Source organism: Tachyglossus aculeatus, chromosome 22 (genome assembly GCF_015852505.1).
Source record: "Tachyglossus aculeatus isolate mTacAcu1 chromosome 22, mTacAcu1.pri, whole genome shotgun sequence".
Classification (NCBI taxonomy): Eukaryota; Metazoa; Chordata; class Mammalia; order Monotremata; family Tachyglossidae; genus Tachyglossus; species Tachyglossus aculeatus.
In genome coordinates, this window is record NC_052087.1 from 34501292 (window position 1) to 34517757 (window position 16466).

Genomic DNA, 16466 nt, shown 5'->3' on the forward strand with positions numbered 1-16466 from the left:
TAAACGCTTCCTGTGTGCCAAGCACTGTTCTAAGCACTGGGGGGGCGATGCAAGGTCATCAGGTTGTCCCAAATAATAATAATAATAATAATAATAATAATAATAATAATATTTGTTAAGCACTTACTATGTGCCAAGCACTGTTCTAAGCGCTGGGGGGATACAAGGTCATCAGGCTGTCCCAAGTAATAATAATAAAATAATAATAATAATAATAATAATAATAATGATAATAATGGTATTTGTTAAATGCTTACTGTGTGTCAAGCACTGTTCTAAGCGCTGGGGAGGATACAAGGTCATCAGGCTGTCCCAAGTAATAATAATAATAATAATAATAATAATAATAATAATAATAAATTTGTTAAATGCTTACTGTGTGCCAAGCACTGTTCTAAGTGCTGGGGGGGATACCAGGTAATCAGGTTGTCCCAAATAATAATAATAATAATATAATAATAATAATAATAATAGTATTTGTTAAGCGCTTACTATGTGCCAAGCACTGTTCTAATCGCTGGGGAGGATACAAGGTCATCAGGCTATCCCAAGTAATAATAATAATAGTGGTATTCGTTAAGCACTTACTGTGTGCCAAGCACTGTTCTAAGCGCTGGGGGGGGATACCAGGTAATCAGGTTGTCCCAAATAATAATAATAATAATAATATTCATTAAGCACTCACTATGTGCCAAACACAGTTCTAAGCACTGGGGTGGATGCAAGGTAATCGGGTTGTGCCACATGAGGCTCACAGTCTTAATCCCCATTTTCCAGATGAGGTAACTGAAGCCCAGAGAAGTGAAGTGGCTTGCCCAAGGTCACACAGCAGACAAGTGGAAGAGCTGGGATTAGAACCCAGATCCCTCTGACTTCCCAAGCCCGGGCTCTTTCCGCTAAGCCACGCTGCTTCTCAACTAGACTGTGAGCCCACTGTTGGGTAGGGACCGTCTCTAGATGTTGCCAACTTGGACTTCCCAAGCGCTTAGTCCAGTGCTCTGCACACAGTAAGCGCTCAATAAATACGACTGAATGAATGAACCAGCCCTGGCCATGTCTGCTGTCCCTATCCCAGCCGGGACCGGGAGTCAGAGGACCTGCGTTCTTATCCTGCCCCTCCACTTGTCTGCTGTGTGACCTTGGGCAAGTCACTTCACTTCTCTGGGCCTCAGTGACCTCATCTGGAAAATGGGGATTGAGACGGTGAGCTCCACATGGGACAGGGACTGTGTCCAACCCGATTTGCTTGTATCCAGCCCAGCGCTTAATACAATGCCTGGCACATAGTAAGCGCTTAAATACCATTGTTATTATTAATTATTACCACACTCTTCTAGACTGTGACTCTTCTAGAGTTTTAGACTGTGAGCCCACTGTTGGGTAGGGACTGTATATGTTGCCAACTTGTACTTCCCAAGCGCTTAGTACAGTGCTCTGCACACAGTAAGCGCTCAATAAATACGATTGATTGACTGTAAGCTTGTTATGGGCAGGGAACATTCATTCAATCATTCAATCATATTTATTGAACGCTTACTGTGTGCAGAGCACTGTACTAAGCGCTTGGGAAGTACAAGTTGGCAACATATAGTGACGGTCCCTACCCAACAGCGGGCTGGAACATGCTGCTGTATTGTACTCGGTGCCTTAGTTTCCTCACCTGTAAAATGAGGATTAAATACCCATTCTCCCTCCCCCTTAGGTTGTGAGCCTTGTCTGGGATAAGGGCTCTGTCAGATCGAATTATATTGTATTCATTAATTCATTCAATCAATCATATTTATTGAGCACTTACTGTGTGCACAGCACTGGACTAAGCGCTTGGGAAGCACAAGTCAGCAACGGATAGTCATTCATTCATTCATTCATTCGTATTTATTCATTCATTCAATCGTATTTAATCAATCAATCAATCAATCGTACTGATTGAGTGCTTACTGTGTGCAGAGCACTGTACTAAGCGCTTGGGAAGTACAAGTCGGCAACATATAGAGACAGTTCCTACCCAACAATTGAGCACTTACTGTGTGCAGAGCACTGTACTAAGCGCTTGGGAAGTCCAAGTTGGCAACATCTAGAGACGGTCCCTACCCAACAGCGGGCTCACAGTCTAGAAGGGGGAGACAGAGAACAAAACAAAACATATTAACAAAATAAAATAGAATAAATATGTACAAATAAAATAGAGTAATAAATACGTACAAACATATGTACATATATACAGGTGCTGTGGGGAGGGGAAGGAGGGAAAATTGGCCGGCAATGGCCCTCTGACATAAGTGGTTCTGGTTGTTATGTTTATGTGAGCCCGCTGTTGGGTAGGGACCGTCTCTCTATGTTGCCAACTTGTACTTCCCAAGCGCTTAGTACAGTGCTCTGCACACAGTAAGTGCTCAATAAATACGATTGATTGATTAATGTAGCTCTATTGTACTCCATTGGCTTCATCTTATGGTTGGAGACAAACCCAGGGCACACCCAGAAACATGCGTCACTGGTCTATTTGCTGCTACGGGATTCATTGAGTGGGAAGTGATACTCTTCCATAAATAGGAAGGACACAGGTTTCATTAGAGAAGCAGTGTGGCTCAGTGGAAAGAGCCCAGGCTTTGGAGTCCGAGGTCATGGGTTCAAATCCCGGCTCCGCCACTTGTCAGCTGGGTGACTTTGGGCAAGTCACTTCACTTCTCTGGGCCTCAGTTCCCTCATCTGTAAAACGGGGATGAAGACTGTGAGCCCCCCGTGGGACAACCTGATCACCTGGTAACCTCCCCAGCGCTTAGAACAGTGCTTTGCACATAGTGAGCGCTTAATAAATGCCATTATTATTATTATTAGAGACACCAAGAAAAACATATTATTATTATTATTATTATTATTAGAGACACCAAGGAAGAGAAATATATTATTATTATTTCATTATTTTATTATTATGAGAGGCACCAAGAAAAATATATTATTATTATTATTTTATTATTATGAGATACACCAGAAAAAGATATTATTATCATTATTATTATTATTTTATTATTATGAGAGACACCAAGAAAGAGAAAGAAGAGTCATGGACAAGGGAGAGGTTACCACTCATTCCCAGGGAGAAGTGTTTAAGTTGCCAGTATGGAAAATTACTTCATCCACATAGGATGATACTAAATCGTTCCTTCCGATGGCCGGAATTTCGGCTACAGGTCTCCTGAAGAGGGGCCCTGTTCCTCTTTGATCTGACATTGTGCCACAATGTATAGTTCATTCGTTCATTCATTCATTCAATCGTATTTATTGAGCGCTTACTGTGTGCAGAGCACTGTATCAAGCGCTTGGGAAGCACAAGTTGGCAACATATAGAGACGGTCCCTACCCAACAGTGGGCTCACAGTCTAGAAGGGTGAGACAGAGAACGAAACAAAACATATTAACAAAATAAAATAAGTAGAATAAATATGTACAAGTAAAATAAATCAATAAATAGAGTAATAAATCCGTCCAAACATATATACATATATACAGGCGCTGTGGGGAAGGGAAGGAGGTAAGGCCGGGGGGATGGAGAGGGGGAGGAGTTTGTCACCACAGTGTGGCTTAGTGGAAGGAGCCCAGGCTTGGGAGTCACAGGTCATGGGTTCTAATCCCGGCTCCGCTACTTGTCAGCTGGGTGACTTTGGGCAAGTCACTTCACGTCTCTGTACCTCAGTAACTTCATCTGTAAAATGGGGGTGAAGACTGGGAGCCCCACAGGGGACAACCCTTTGTACACAAATACCACCATCATCATCAACCTGATTACCTTGTAACCTCCCCAGCCCTTAGAACAGTGCTTGGCTCATAGTAAGCGCTCAACAAATACCATTATTATTATTATTATTATTAATTATCCAGGTGCATAATACCCATTTTGCAGATTACCTTTGCTCTTTGAGCTCTTTCCAACATGCTGGGCCACTCTAGAAAGGCAGGGAAATTGTTACATTGTACTCTCCTAAGTGCTTGGTACAGGGCAATGCACACAGTAAATACTCAATTCATTCATTCATTCATTCAAAAAGTGAAAAACCAGAATTAAACTCACACAAAACAGGACGGGGAGATGGAAGCTGCCAGGCTTAGAAAATGGACTCCATTCACTCACAAAGGCTCTGGAGAGCCTTCACAAAGGCTATCTCAGAGGAAATCGGTTGCTTTGCTTTAATTAGAATTTAATTTAATTTAATTCTAATTTAATTCTAATTCTAATTTAATTTAAATCTATTTGTTCTGACGATTTTGACACCTGTCTACGTGTTTTGTCTTGTTTTCTGTCTCCCCCTTCTAGACTGTGAGCCTGTTGGTGGGTAGGGACCGTCTCTAGATGTTGCCGACTTGTACTTCCCAAGTGCTTATTTCAGTGCTCTGCAATCAATCGTATTTATTGAGCACTTACTGTGTGCAGAGCACTGTACTAAGCGCTTACTGCACACAGTAAGCACTCAGTAAATACAATTGAATGAATGAATGAATAACTGAGTAAGAACTGAGGGTGTTTTTCTCACCTTTCCATAGTCCGTAGTGAATTTCAGAAGGAAAATGCGATATTGTGTTTGCCCTAAAGAAAGCTAGTCCGGAGAAATTGAAAATTAAGGACCAAGTAATCCAGGTGACCTAAGCCAAATCACTCCAGAAGAGAAGGACTAACCCTAGCTTTTCTGCTGGGACTAAATCCGGGGCAACCTTCGCTTCAAAGCAATAGGTCGAGAGAGTTTTCTTGGGTCCTGAGCCAAAAGGGAAATTTATTTAAAATGCAAGTGGGACTAAATCTGGGGCAACCTTGGCTTCAAAGCAATAGGTCGACAGAGTTTTTTTGGGTCCTGAGCCAAAGGGGAAATTTATTTAAAATGCAAGTGGGACTAAATCTGGGGCAACCTTGGCTTCAAAGCAATAGGTCGAGAGAGTTTTCTTGGGTCCTGAGCCAAAAGGGAAATTTATTTAAAATGGAAGTGGGACTAAATCTGGGGCAACCTTGGCTTCGAAGCAATAGGTCGAGAGAGTTTTCTTGGGTCTTGAGCCAAAAGGGAAATTTATTTAAAATGCAAGTGGGACTATATCTGGGGCAACCTTGGCTTCGAAGCAATAAGTCAAAAGAGTTTTCTTGGGTCCTGAGCCAAAAGGGAAATTTATTTAAAATGCAAGTGGGACTATATCTGGGGCAACCTTGGCTTCGAAGCAATAGGTCAAGAGAGTTTTCTTGGGTCCTGAGCCAAAAGGGAAACTTATTTAAAAATGGAAGTAATACACTCCAAGGAAATGAAGTGAGAATGGGGACATTTTAGCCCGGGGCCTCTCCAGGCACTTCCAAAGCACAAAAAAGTTCAAGAGATTTTCAAAAGCCTCGTAAGGTTTAATTTCTTCTTGAGAGAAGTGGTGAAATTCTAATGATTCCAAGGGCTCTGGGCCAGGGAGAGGGGAGGAGTGTGCTTTCGGTGTGGAAGAGAACACCGCTCTGCAGAAGGGGGTGAAGTCTGGATGACTTAGTACTGAGTGAAGTTGGCCATGATGTGTTCGTTGTTGACGGGAACGTAGTAGGATACACCTGGAGGGAAAGAAGGTGGGTGAGAAGGTAGCAGAAACGGCGACTCGTCCCATCCCCTTCCCTCAAAGGAGGGGATTAAGATTTTCCTTTGGAAACCGTAGCCCTTCCAGGTGAAGATTTCACTTGAACTGTTTACTATTCCCATCTCCCACATGCTCCTTCCCTCCCATCCACACCCCCTCCTCCAAAACCCAAACTGTTTGAACATACACTCTTCCCTCCTCTTCTACCCCCTTACTCTTTCCCCACACCCGCTCCAAAACTCACACTGCGCTTGTGCGAGTTTATCCCTCTAAGCTATCTTCAATCAATTAATCAATCAGTGGTATTTACTGATTGCTTACTGCGTACAGAGTACTGTACTAAGCGCTTGGGAGAGTACACTATAACAGAGTTGGTAATAATAATGGTAATAATTGGTAATAATTATTGGTAATAATAATAATAACAATGGTATTGGTCAAGCACTTACTATGTGCAAAGCACTGTTCTAGCACTGTTCCCTTCAAGGCCCTACTGAGAGCTCACCTCCTCCAGGAGGCCTTCCCATACTGAGCCTCTTCCTTCCTCTCCCCGTCGTCCTCCTCTCCATCCCCCGCATCTTACCTCCTTCCCTTCCCCACAGCACCTGTATATATGTATATATGTTTGTAAATATTTATTACTCTATTTATTTATTTTACTTATGCCTATCTATTCTATTTATTTTATTTTGTTAGTATGTTTGGTTTTGTTCTCTGTCTCCCCCTTTTAGACTGTGAGCCCACTGTTGGGTATGGACTGTCTCTATATGTTGCCAGCTTGTACTTCCCAAGTGCTTAGTACAGTGCTCTGCATACAGTAAGCGCTCAATAAATACGATTGATTGATTGATTGATTGATTGATTGTTCTAAGCACTGAAGGGAATACAAGCTGATCAGGTTGTCCCACGGGGGCTCACAGTCTTAATCCCCATTTTACAGATGAGGGAACTGAGGCTCAGAGAAGTTAAATGACTTGCCCAAGGTCACACAGCAGACAGGTGGCGGAGCTGGGATTCGAACCCATGACCTCTGACTCCAAAGCCCATGCTTTTCCCACTGAGCCATGCTGCTTCTCTGGTAGACATGGTAGACATGTCCCCTACCCGCAATGAGTTTAAAGTCCAGAGGGAGTTCTATTTAATGTTTTTATTACCATTCATTTATTCAATCATATTTATTGAGCGCTTACTGTGTGCAGAGCACTGTACTAAGCACTTGGGAAGTACAAGTTGGCAACATCTAGAGATGGTACCTACCCAACAACGGGCTCACAGACGACAAGACAAAACAAGTGGACAGTTGTCAAGTCGTCAGAACAAATAGGAATAAAGCTAGATGCACATCATCGGTACGTAATTTATTTTAATTTAGCCCTCACAGGCAAGGCAAGGCCTCCATTTTATAAATGGGGAAACTGAGGCACAGGGCAGTTAAGTGACTTGCCTGAAGTCACACAGTAGTCAAGGGGCAGAGCCAGGACTAGACCCCGGGTCCTCTGACTCTAAGGGCTGGAATTCTTCCCCCGGCCACCCTGCCTCCCCATTAGAGCGGAGAGTCCCAGTGTCAGGAAAAGGTGACAAATGAAAACCGCTCCCTTCACACCTCGAGGCTTTGAATAAAACACCCTCTTTTCACCCGGTCCCGAGGAAACTTCTCTCACTGCACAAAATATCATAAATTTTAGGGAATGGGGTGAGAAAATCCGATGAGTTCCAGGAGGGCTGTTTGTCCGGAGTTGCCGCCTTTCGGTCAGCTCCGGTGTTCACGGGAAAATATAAGATCATCAATCGTATTTATTGAGCGCTTACTGTGTGCAGAGCACTGTACTAAGATGCATTAGTTCCTCAAATAATAATAATAATAATAATGATAGCATTTATTAAGCGCTTACTGTGTGCAAAGCACTGTTCTAAGCACTGGGGAGGTTACAAGGTGATCTGGTTGTCCCCCGGGGGGCTCACAGTCTTCATCCTCATTTGACAGATGAGGGAACTGAGGCCCAGAGAAGTGAAGTGACTTGCCCATAGTCACACAGCTGGCAACTGGCAGAGGCGGGATTTGAACCCATGACCTCTGACTCCAAAGCCCGGGCTCTTTCCACTGAGCCACACTGCTTCTCAAATCAATTCCACTTTCTCATCTCGTTTCTAGACAAGGCCCCCACACAGTCATTCTGCTTTTGCGGAAGCCAAGGGTTAAGGATGGGGCAGAAGAGCAATAACAAACTGCTTGAGAGGAGAAAGCAGAAAAGGAAGGAGCTTAGTACGTAGCACGTAGAAAGCGCTTAATAATAATTTTGGTATCTGTTAAGCACTTAGTATGTGCAAAGCACTGTTCTAAGCGCTGGGGAGGATCCAAGGTGATCAGGTTGTCCCATGTGGGGCTCAAGGTCTTAATCCCCATTTTACAGATGAGGCCCTATGGCCTTGCATAGACGGGTGTTGCTTGTTACAGGTTTTGAAGGTTACAGAATGGCCGTGTTAGTTATAAACACAGCAACATGGAAAAATACAGAATGTGACTGAAAGATATAAAAGTCTTGCTGCTTAACCCAATAAACAGTCTCCTCGTCCACCTTGAGACTAGCCTGGCCTGTGTTCTTCCATTGCCCGTGCCCGTCTCCCCGCTGCTCCGGACACGTGGAGGCACATGGCAACAGGGCAACTGAGGCACAGAGAAGTGAAGTGACTTGCCCAAAGTCACACAGCTGCCAAGCGGCGGGATTGGGACCCATGACCTCTGACTCCCAAGCCTGGCCGTTTTCCACTGACTTGACAAATACCATTTAAAAAAAAGAAGGGAAAGGGACAGCACGAGAGGGAACTTGAATGAGGGGTGTGAAGAATGGAGATAAGAAGAAAGCAGGGTTTACTGGCTCTCCCCGGCTCTCAGCGTCCCCTGCCACTCCAACCCTCCACCCCTTGAGGAAATGTCCCACTTCTTCCCCTCTCCCACCTTGATCCAGTGGGATTTGGCCACTGAGGAACTGCCAGTACGTCCTCTGGTTGGCGTTTTCAGCCAGGTTGTTGATGGACGAGATGAAGATCCCCCAGGATGTCACCGAGTATTCAAATCTACTCAAAACATCGGAAATCTCAGGATCGATTGGGCACAGTCACGGGGCTCAGGCCGACTCGGAGAACGGAGGGAAGGGGAGAAACCAAATGGAGAAGATTCGAGGGACTGCAGAGCTAGACAAGATGAGGGAAACTCGGAAGTAGGGAGGAGGAGGAAGACTGCAGTCAATCCTTCAGTGGTATTTACTGAGCGCTCGGTGTACTGAGCACTTGGAAGAGTACAATGCAGCGGAGCTGGTAGATACATTCCCAGGTGATCGGCAAATGGGAGGGAAAGAACGTACTTCCAGGGGATTCAGGCATTTATTCAGCCCCCCCGGGGGACAACCTGATCACCTTGTAGCCTCCCCAGCGCTTAGAACAGTGCTTTGCACATAGTAAGTGCTTAATAAATGCCATTATTATCATTATTATTCATCATTCAATAACTTGTACTTCCCAAGCTCTTAGTCAGTAAGCGCTCAATAAATACGATTGAATGAATGAATGGATCATACTTATTGAGAACTTACTGTGTGCGGAGCGCTGAACTAAGCCCTTGGGAGAGTACAACAGTAAACAGACACATTCCCTGCCCACAGTAGCCTTACAGTCTAGACGTGGGGGACACAGAAAATAAACAAATTACAGATGCGGACATTAGGGCTGTAACGGGAAGGACAAAAGGAGAAAGTGAGGCCGAAGCAGAAGGAAGCAGGAGGAGGGAAGGAGGGCTTATCAGGGAAGACCTCTTAGAGGAGATGTGCCTTCAATAAGGATTTGAGGCGGGGAGAGACACTGTCAGATTTGAGGAGGGAGGGCTTTCCAAGCCGGTGGCAGGACGTGGGCGAGGGGTTGGCAGCAAGCTAGACGACATTGAGGCCCGGTGAGAAGGTTAGGATTAGAGGAGCAAAGTGCGCGGGCTGCGTTTTAGTAGGAGAGTAGCGAGGTGAGGTAGGAGGAGGCAAGGTGATGGGGGGCTTTAAAGGAAGAGTTTTTGTTTGATGCTGGAGTTTTTCGAGGTCCTCACTCACCTGAACATGGAGTTGATGCGCTGGGCTTCCTCGAGGACAGTAAGCAAGACGGAGCCCTTGAGCACGCTGACCGCCAAGGTGGCTTTAAAGAGGAGGTCCACCCCTCTCAGCTGATTATTGATGGTGTAGTGCACTGTAATATTTGAACTGGAGGTTGGAAGAGGGCAGGAAGAGGAGGGGGAAATGGTCTTTCCCTCAGGAGCTATGGAGACAAAAGAGTTAGAGTGGAAAAATGTTGATCGAGGATGGGCCAGAATTTCCGGGTGCCCTCCTCAGGGGATGGTAGTGATTGAATCACCTTGGAAAAAATTTCTGAAGACCTTTGGAAGCTTCTGTTTCCATTCTAGGGGCTGCGAAGAGGCTTGGGAAACTTTCAAAATTTTAAATCACCTTTAACAACGGACGGACAACAACGGACTCACCGGACTTTGAGCCCGTTGTTGGGTAGGGACCATCTCTATATGTTGCCGACTTGTACTTCCCAAGCGCTTAGTACAGTGCTCTGCACACAGTAAGTGCTCAATAAATACAATTGAATGAATGAATGAACATGGCCACTAGACGTTAGTACCTGTTCAGCCTTGCCCGTGCATTCTTGATTAACCCAGGATGCAGGGGCTTAATGCAACGGCATATTGATCAGTATTAATCCATCAATGGTATTTATTGAGCACCTCCTGGGTACAGAGCACTGCACTAAACGCTTGAGTTCGCTTCACTTGCACTTGCACTTGACTTCACTTGCCCTTCAACAGAGTTGGTAGACATGCTCCCTGCCCACGAGCTTGCAGTTTGGAGGGAAAGAGGTGTGACGAGGATTCATTCCTTCACTCAAGTGTATTTATTAAGTGCTTACTGTGTGCAGAGCACTGTACTAAGCGCTTATGAAAGTACAACAGGGCAATTAAAAGTGACAGTCCCTGCGCACAACAAGCTCACAGTCTAGAGGGGGGAGACAGACATCAATAGAAATAGACATCAGTAGAAATCAATAAAATGACAGATCTATCCATAAGTGCTGTGGGGCAGGGAAAGGGGGCAAGAGGGAAGGGAAGAAGTTGGAGTGACGCAGAAGGGAGTGGGACATGAGAGCAGGAGGGTGGGAGAGGGTAGAAAGAGTGGGGAAGGGGTGGGATGGAGGTGGAGTAGGTAGGGGGACGATGGGGGGCAGAAGGAGGATGGGGAAAGGGGAGGATGGAGCTTAGAGGGGGCAGGAGAGTGGGGAAGGGGGAATGGATTACCAGTCATTCATTCATTCATTCATTCATTCAATCGTATTTATTGAGCACTTACTATGTGCAGAGCACTGTACTAAGCACTCGGGAAGTCCAAGTCGGCAACGCATCGAGACAGTCCCTACCCAACAACGGGCTCACAGTCTAGAAGGGGGAGACAGACGACAAAACGAAACATGTAGACGGGTGTCAAAACCGCAAAGCCGTCCGAATAAATAGAATTATAGCTCTATGCATGTCATTAATAAAATAGATAAATTAATAAATAGAATAAATAAATAAAATAGATTTGAGCTTCCTCCTTCCTCTCCCCCTCCCCATCCACCCCCACCCTACCTCCTTCCCCTCCCCACAGCCCCTGTATATAAGTTTGTACAGATTTATTACTCTATTTATTTTACTTGTACATACTTACTATCCTATTTATTTTCTTTTGTTAATATGTTTTGTTTTGTTGTCTGTCTCCCCCTTCTAGACTGTGAGCCCATTGTTGGGTAGGGACCGTCTCTATATGTTGCCAACTTGTACTTCCCAAGTGCTTAGTACAGTGCTCTGCACACTGTAAGTGCTCAATAAATACAACTGAATGAATGAATGACTGATCAATCTGTACAAATATATACAAGTGCTGTGGGGAAGGGAAGGAGGTAGGGTGGGGGGGGTGGGGAGGAGGAGAGGAAGCACATCAGTGCTGTGGGGCTGAGGGAGGGGTGAATAAAGGGAGCAAATCCAAGAGGGAGTGGTTCTCCGCTTGGCTTTGGCCGGGCAGACCACCATTGCCATCGAAATGCCCGCCCAAAGGCCACCTGGGGCCTTAACTGGGCTTGGGTCTTAACTCAGCAACTTGTCTCCCCCTTTTATAATAATAATGATGATGGCATTTGTTAAGTGCTTACTATGTGCAGAGCACTGTTCTAAGCGCTGGGGGGGGAATTCAAGGTGATCAAGTTGTCCCACTTGGGGCTCACAGTCTTAATCCCCATTTTACAGATGAGATAACTGAGGCTCAGAGAAGTTAAGTGACTTGCCCAAGGTCACACAACAGACATGTGGCGGAGTAGGGATTCGAACCCATGACCTCTGACTCCAAAGCCCATGCTCGTTCCACTGAGCCACGCTGCTTTTAGACTGTGAGTCCACTGTTGGGTAGGGACTGTCTCTATATGTTGCCAACTTGTACTTCCCAAGCGCTTAGTACAGTGCTCTGCACACAGTAAGTGCTCAATAAATACGATTGATTGATTGATTGATTGAAAGAAAGCACCAGGAAAGCGAATCCAGAGAACCTGGCTGCTATTACATCTCCATTCCTGATCTCTCTCCCTCTCTGCAGTCTCGCCTTTCCTCCCGCCTTCAAGACATCTCTGTTTTGGATGTCCTCCCATCACCTCAAACTTAATATGGTTAAAACTGAACTTCTTACCCTGCCACCCAAGCCCCATCCTCCCGTTGACTTTCCCATCACTGTTGACGACACCACCACCTATTTTACTGTCTCACAAGCCCGCAACCTTGGCATTAGCCTCAATTCTTCTCTCTCGTTCAACCCATTGTGACTTTGGGCAAGTCACTTCTCTGTGCCTCAGTTACCTCATCTGTAAAATGGGGATTAAGACTGGGAGCCCCCCGTGGGACAAACTGATCACCTTGTAACTTCCCCAGAGCTTAGAACAGTGCTTTGCACATAGTAAGCGCTTAATAAATGCCATTATTATTATTATTATATTCAAGCCATCACTAAATCCTGTCAGTTCTACCTTCACAACATCGCTAAAATCCGCCCCTTCCTTTCCCTCCAAACTACTACCACATTTTAATGCGAGCATTTATCCTATCCCGCCTTGATTATTGTATCAGCCTTCTTGCTGACCTCCCTGCCTCCTGTCTCTCCCCGCTCCAGTCCACATTCTCTTCTGCTGCTCGGATCATTTTTCATCAGAAATGTTCAGACCACGTTTCCCACTCCACAAGAAATTCCAGTGGTTGCCCATCCACTTCCGCATCAAACAAAAGGTCCTCACCATTGGCTTTAAAGCACTTAATCCCCTTGTTCCCTTCTACCTCACCTCTCTACTCTCCTCCTACAACCCAGCCTGCACACTTTATTCCTCTAATACTAATCTTCTCACCGTTCCTCAATCTCATCTGTCTTGCCGGCAACCTCTCATCCGCATCCTACCTCTGGCCTGGACGCCTTCCCTCCTCATATCAGACAGATCGTTTCTCTCCCCCACTTTGAAACCTTAATAATAATAATAATAACAACATTTGTTAAGCGTTTACTATGTGTAAAGCACTGTTCTAAGCTCTGGGGAGGATATAAGGTGATCAGGTTGTCCCAAGTGGGGCTCACAGTCTTAATCCCCATTTTATAGATGTCAAGTGACTTGCCCACAGTCACACAGCTGACAATTGGCAGAGGCGGGATTTGAACCCATGACCTCTGACTCCCAAGCCCGTGCTCTTTCCATTGAGCCGCGCTGCTTCTCTAATTGAAGCACATCTCCTCCGAGAAGCCTTCCCTGATTAAGCCCTCCTCTCCTCCTTTCCCCATCCCTTCTGCGTCATCCTGACTTGCTCCCTCCCTCCCATCCCCACAGGACAGATGTATATATCGGAATTGTATTTATTTACTTATTTATGTATGTTAATGTCATCTTCCCTCCCATCCCCACAGGACAGATGTATATATCAGAATTGTATTTATTTACTTATTTATGTATGTTAATGTCTGTCTCCCCCCCGAGACTGTAAGCTCACTGTGGGCAGGGAATGTATCTGTTACACTGGTACATTCTCAAGCATATATATATGCATATATATAAGCCTGTATATATGTATATATGTTTGCACATATTTATTACTCTATTTATTTATTTTACTTGTACGTATTTATTCTATTTATTTTATTTGGTTTATATTTTTTGTTTTGTTGTCTGTCTCCCCCTTCTAGACTGTGAGCCCACTGTTGGGTAGGGACCGTCTCTGTATGTTGCCAACTTGTACTTCCCAAGTGCTTAGTACAGTGCTCTGCACAGAGTAAGCGCTCAGTAAATACGATTGAATGAATGAATGAATGAAAGCACTTGGTACAGTGCTTTGCACAGAGTAAGAGCTTCATGAAGTACAATTAAACGAATGAATTATTTAATTTAACAGGGACAACTCCGCCAGCCAAGGTGTCGTGCAGCAACCGAGCAAGAGAATTCCGGAATATTTGACTTGGTTGCCATGGCAAGATGTCTAGAGATTCCTGGGACATTTGAGAACCCACAGACCGAGCAGGAATGGGGCAGATCAGTGAAACCAGGACCACAAATCTGGATCTTTTCAGATTTTGCTTTGGGACTGAGAGCTGAAGGAAAAACCCCTCCTGCCCATTTTAACACGTTAACGGATGGTGGATCTGGAGGAATTCTTACCCGAAGGACAGGTGACGGAGACGACATCCAGGTAGGTTTTGCCTTTCAGGGAAGGCAGGACCTGAGCAATGGCCATGGGGTTGTTGAATTTCTCCCGTTCGATCTCCAGGAGTACAGTATCCATAGTCTTCTCGCAGTCCCACTTTCGGTTCGGCTGCACGGGTGAGACAGAGAGGGCCTGGGACGCAAATAGAGAATCAGCACTGGAGAGATTCCGCAATGTAGACAAAAGCCTGCAGCAGCAGGGCATGATTCATTATTGTTCATTAATGATCTGCCAGATTTCTGGACCCCCAAACTTGGAGGGTGGCCGTCATTCTTTCATTCATTCAATCGTATTTATTGAGCGCCTACTGTGTGGACTAAGCGCTTGGGAAGTCTAAGTCGGCAACATATAGAGACGGCCTCTACCCAAGGACGGGCTCACAGTCTAGAAGGGGGAGACGGACAACGAAACAAAACATGGAGACAGGTGTCAAAGTCGTCAGAACGAATAGAATTAAAGCTAGATGCACATCATTGACAAAATAAATAGAATAGTAAATATGGACAAGTAAAATAAGTAGAGTGATAAATCTGTACAAATGTATACAAGTGCTGTGGGGAGGGGAAGGGGTAGGGTGGGGGGATAGGGAGGAGGAGAGGTAAAAAGAGGCTCAGTGTGGGAAGGCCTCCTGGAGGAGGTGAGCTCCCGGTAGGGCCTTGAAGGGAGGAAGAGAGCTAGTTTGGCGTATATGTGGAGGGAGGGCATTCCGGGCCAGGGGAAGGAAGATATGTATGTAAGTGCTGTTGGGCCAGAAATTCAAGTGCAATTATGCACTTGACAACACAGAAGGGAGAAGGAGTTGGGAGAAAAGGGCTTAGTCAGGGAAGGCCTCTTGGAGGAGATGTGACCTTAATAAATTTCGATATGACTTCATGAAGGGGGACGTGATAACCTGCTTGAGCTCAGCATTGAACTCCAGCACTGTCCCGAAAGTCCCCGGGAGCTGAGACAAGTTGACAGACAAACTCCCAGCATGATCTGGACCACTGTGGACCATTCCCCCTTCCCACTGCGATGATACTGCCATAATTCATCTCCGTTCAGATAGAGTCTCTCAAAATCACAGGAGCTGTGGATTCCAGCGCTTAGAACAGTGCTTTGCACATAGTAAGCGCTTAATAAATGCCATCATTATTCCAAGGCAGCATGGCCTAGTAAAAGAGCACAGGTACCGGAGTTAGGAGGCCTTCCCAGACTGAGCCCCCTCCTTCCTCTCCCCCCCTCATCCTCCCTGCCTTACCTCCTTCCCCTTCCCACAGCACCTGTATATATGTATATATGTTTGTACGTATTTATTACTCTATTTATTTATTCATTTATTTTATTTGTACATATTCTATTTATTTTATTTTGTTAAGATGTTTTGTTTTGTTCTCTGTCTCCCCCTTCTAGACTGTGAGCCCACTGTTGGGTAGGGACCGTCTCTATATGTTGCCAACTTGTACTTCCCAAGTGCTTAGTACAGTGCTCTGCACAAAGTAATCACTCAATAAATATCATTGAATGAATGAATGAATGAGTCCCAAGACCTGGGTTCTAATTCTGCCACTAGTCTGTTGGGTGACCTCGGGCCAGCCATTTACCCTCTTTGGGCCCTCAATTTCCTCATCTCTAAAATGGAGAAAAGACACCTGCTCTGTTTGTTTCTTAGACTGTGAGCTTCGTGTCGGACAGAGACTGTGTCGGATATAATAATAAGGATAATTATTATGGTACTTGTTAAGTGTTTACTATGTGCCAAGCACTGTTCCAAGCGCTGAGGTAGATACAAGTTAATCAGGTTGGACACAGTCCCTGTCCCACAGGGGACTCATGGTCTTAATCCCCATTTTACAGATGAGACAACTGAGGCCCAGAGAAGTTAAGCGATTTGTCCAAGGTTACGAGCAGACGTGTGGTGGAGCTGGGATTAGAACGCAAGTCCTTTTGACTCCCAAGTTCATGCTCTATCCACTAAGCCACAATGCTTCTCAAACGTGTGATATGATTACTTTGTGTCTGTGCTTGGCTCCTTAAAGTGCTTCATAAATACCATTAAAAAAAGGGTAAACAGTTTTCGTTATGGAGAAGAGGCTGGAAATTG

General features: G+C 45.2%; 1 protein-coding gene across 1 annotated transcript in view; it reads right to left on the reverse strand.

Annotated features, from left to right (window-relative positions):
• Positions 1-5354: 5354 nt before the first annotated feature.
• The window catches only part of CBLIF (cobalamin binding intrinsic factor), a 28595-nt gene continuing 17483 nt past the window's right edge, over positions 5355-16466 (reverse strand). Inside the window, exons 7-10 of the mRNA XM_038765334.1 lie at positions 14338-14515; positions 9681-9882; positions 8546-8664; positions 5355-5566 (exon numbers count right to left, since the gene is read on the reverse strand). Of these exons, the coding sequence (XP_038621262.1) occupies positions 5505-5566; positions 8546-8664; positions 9681-9882; positions 14338-14515 (561 nt within the window). The 3' untranslated portion in view covers positions 5355-5504. The remainder of the gene's footprint in view (positions 5567-8545; positions 8665-9680; positions 9883-14337; positions 14516-16466) is intronic.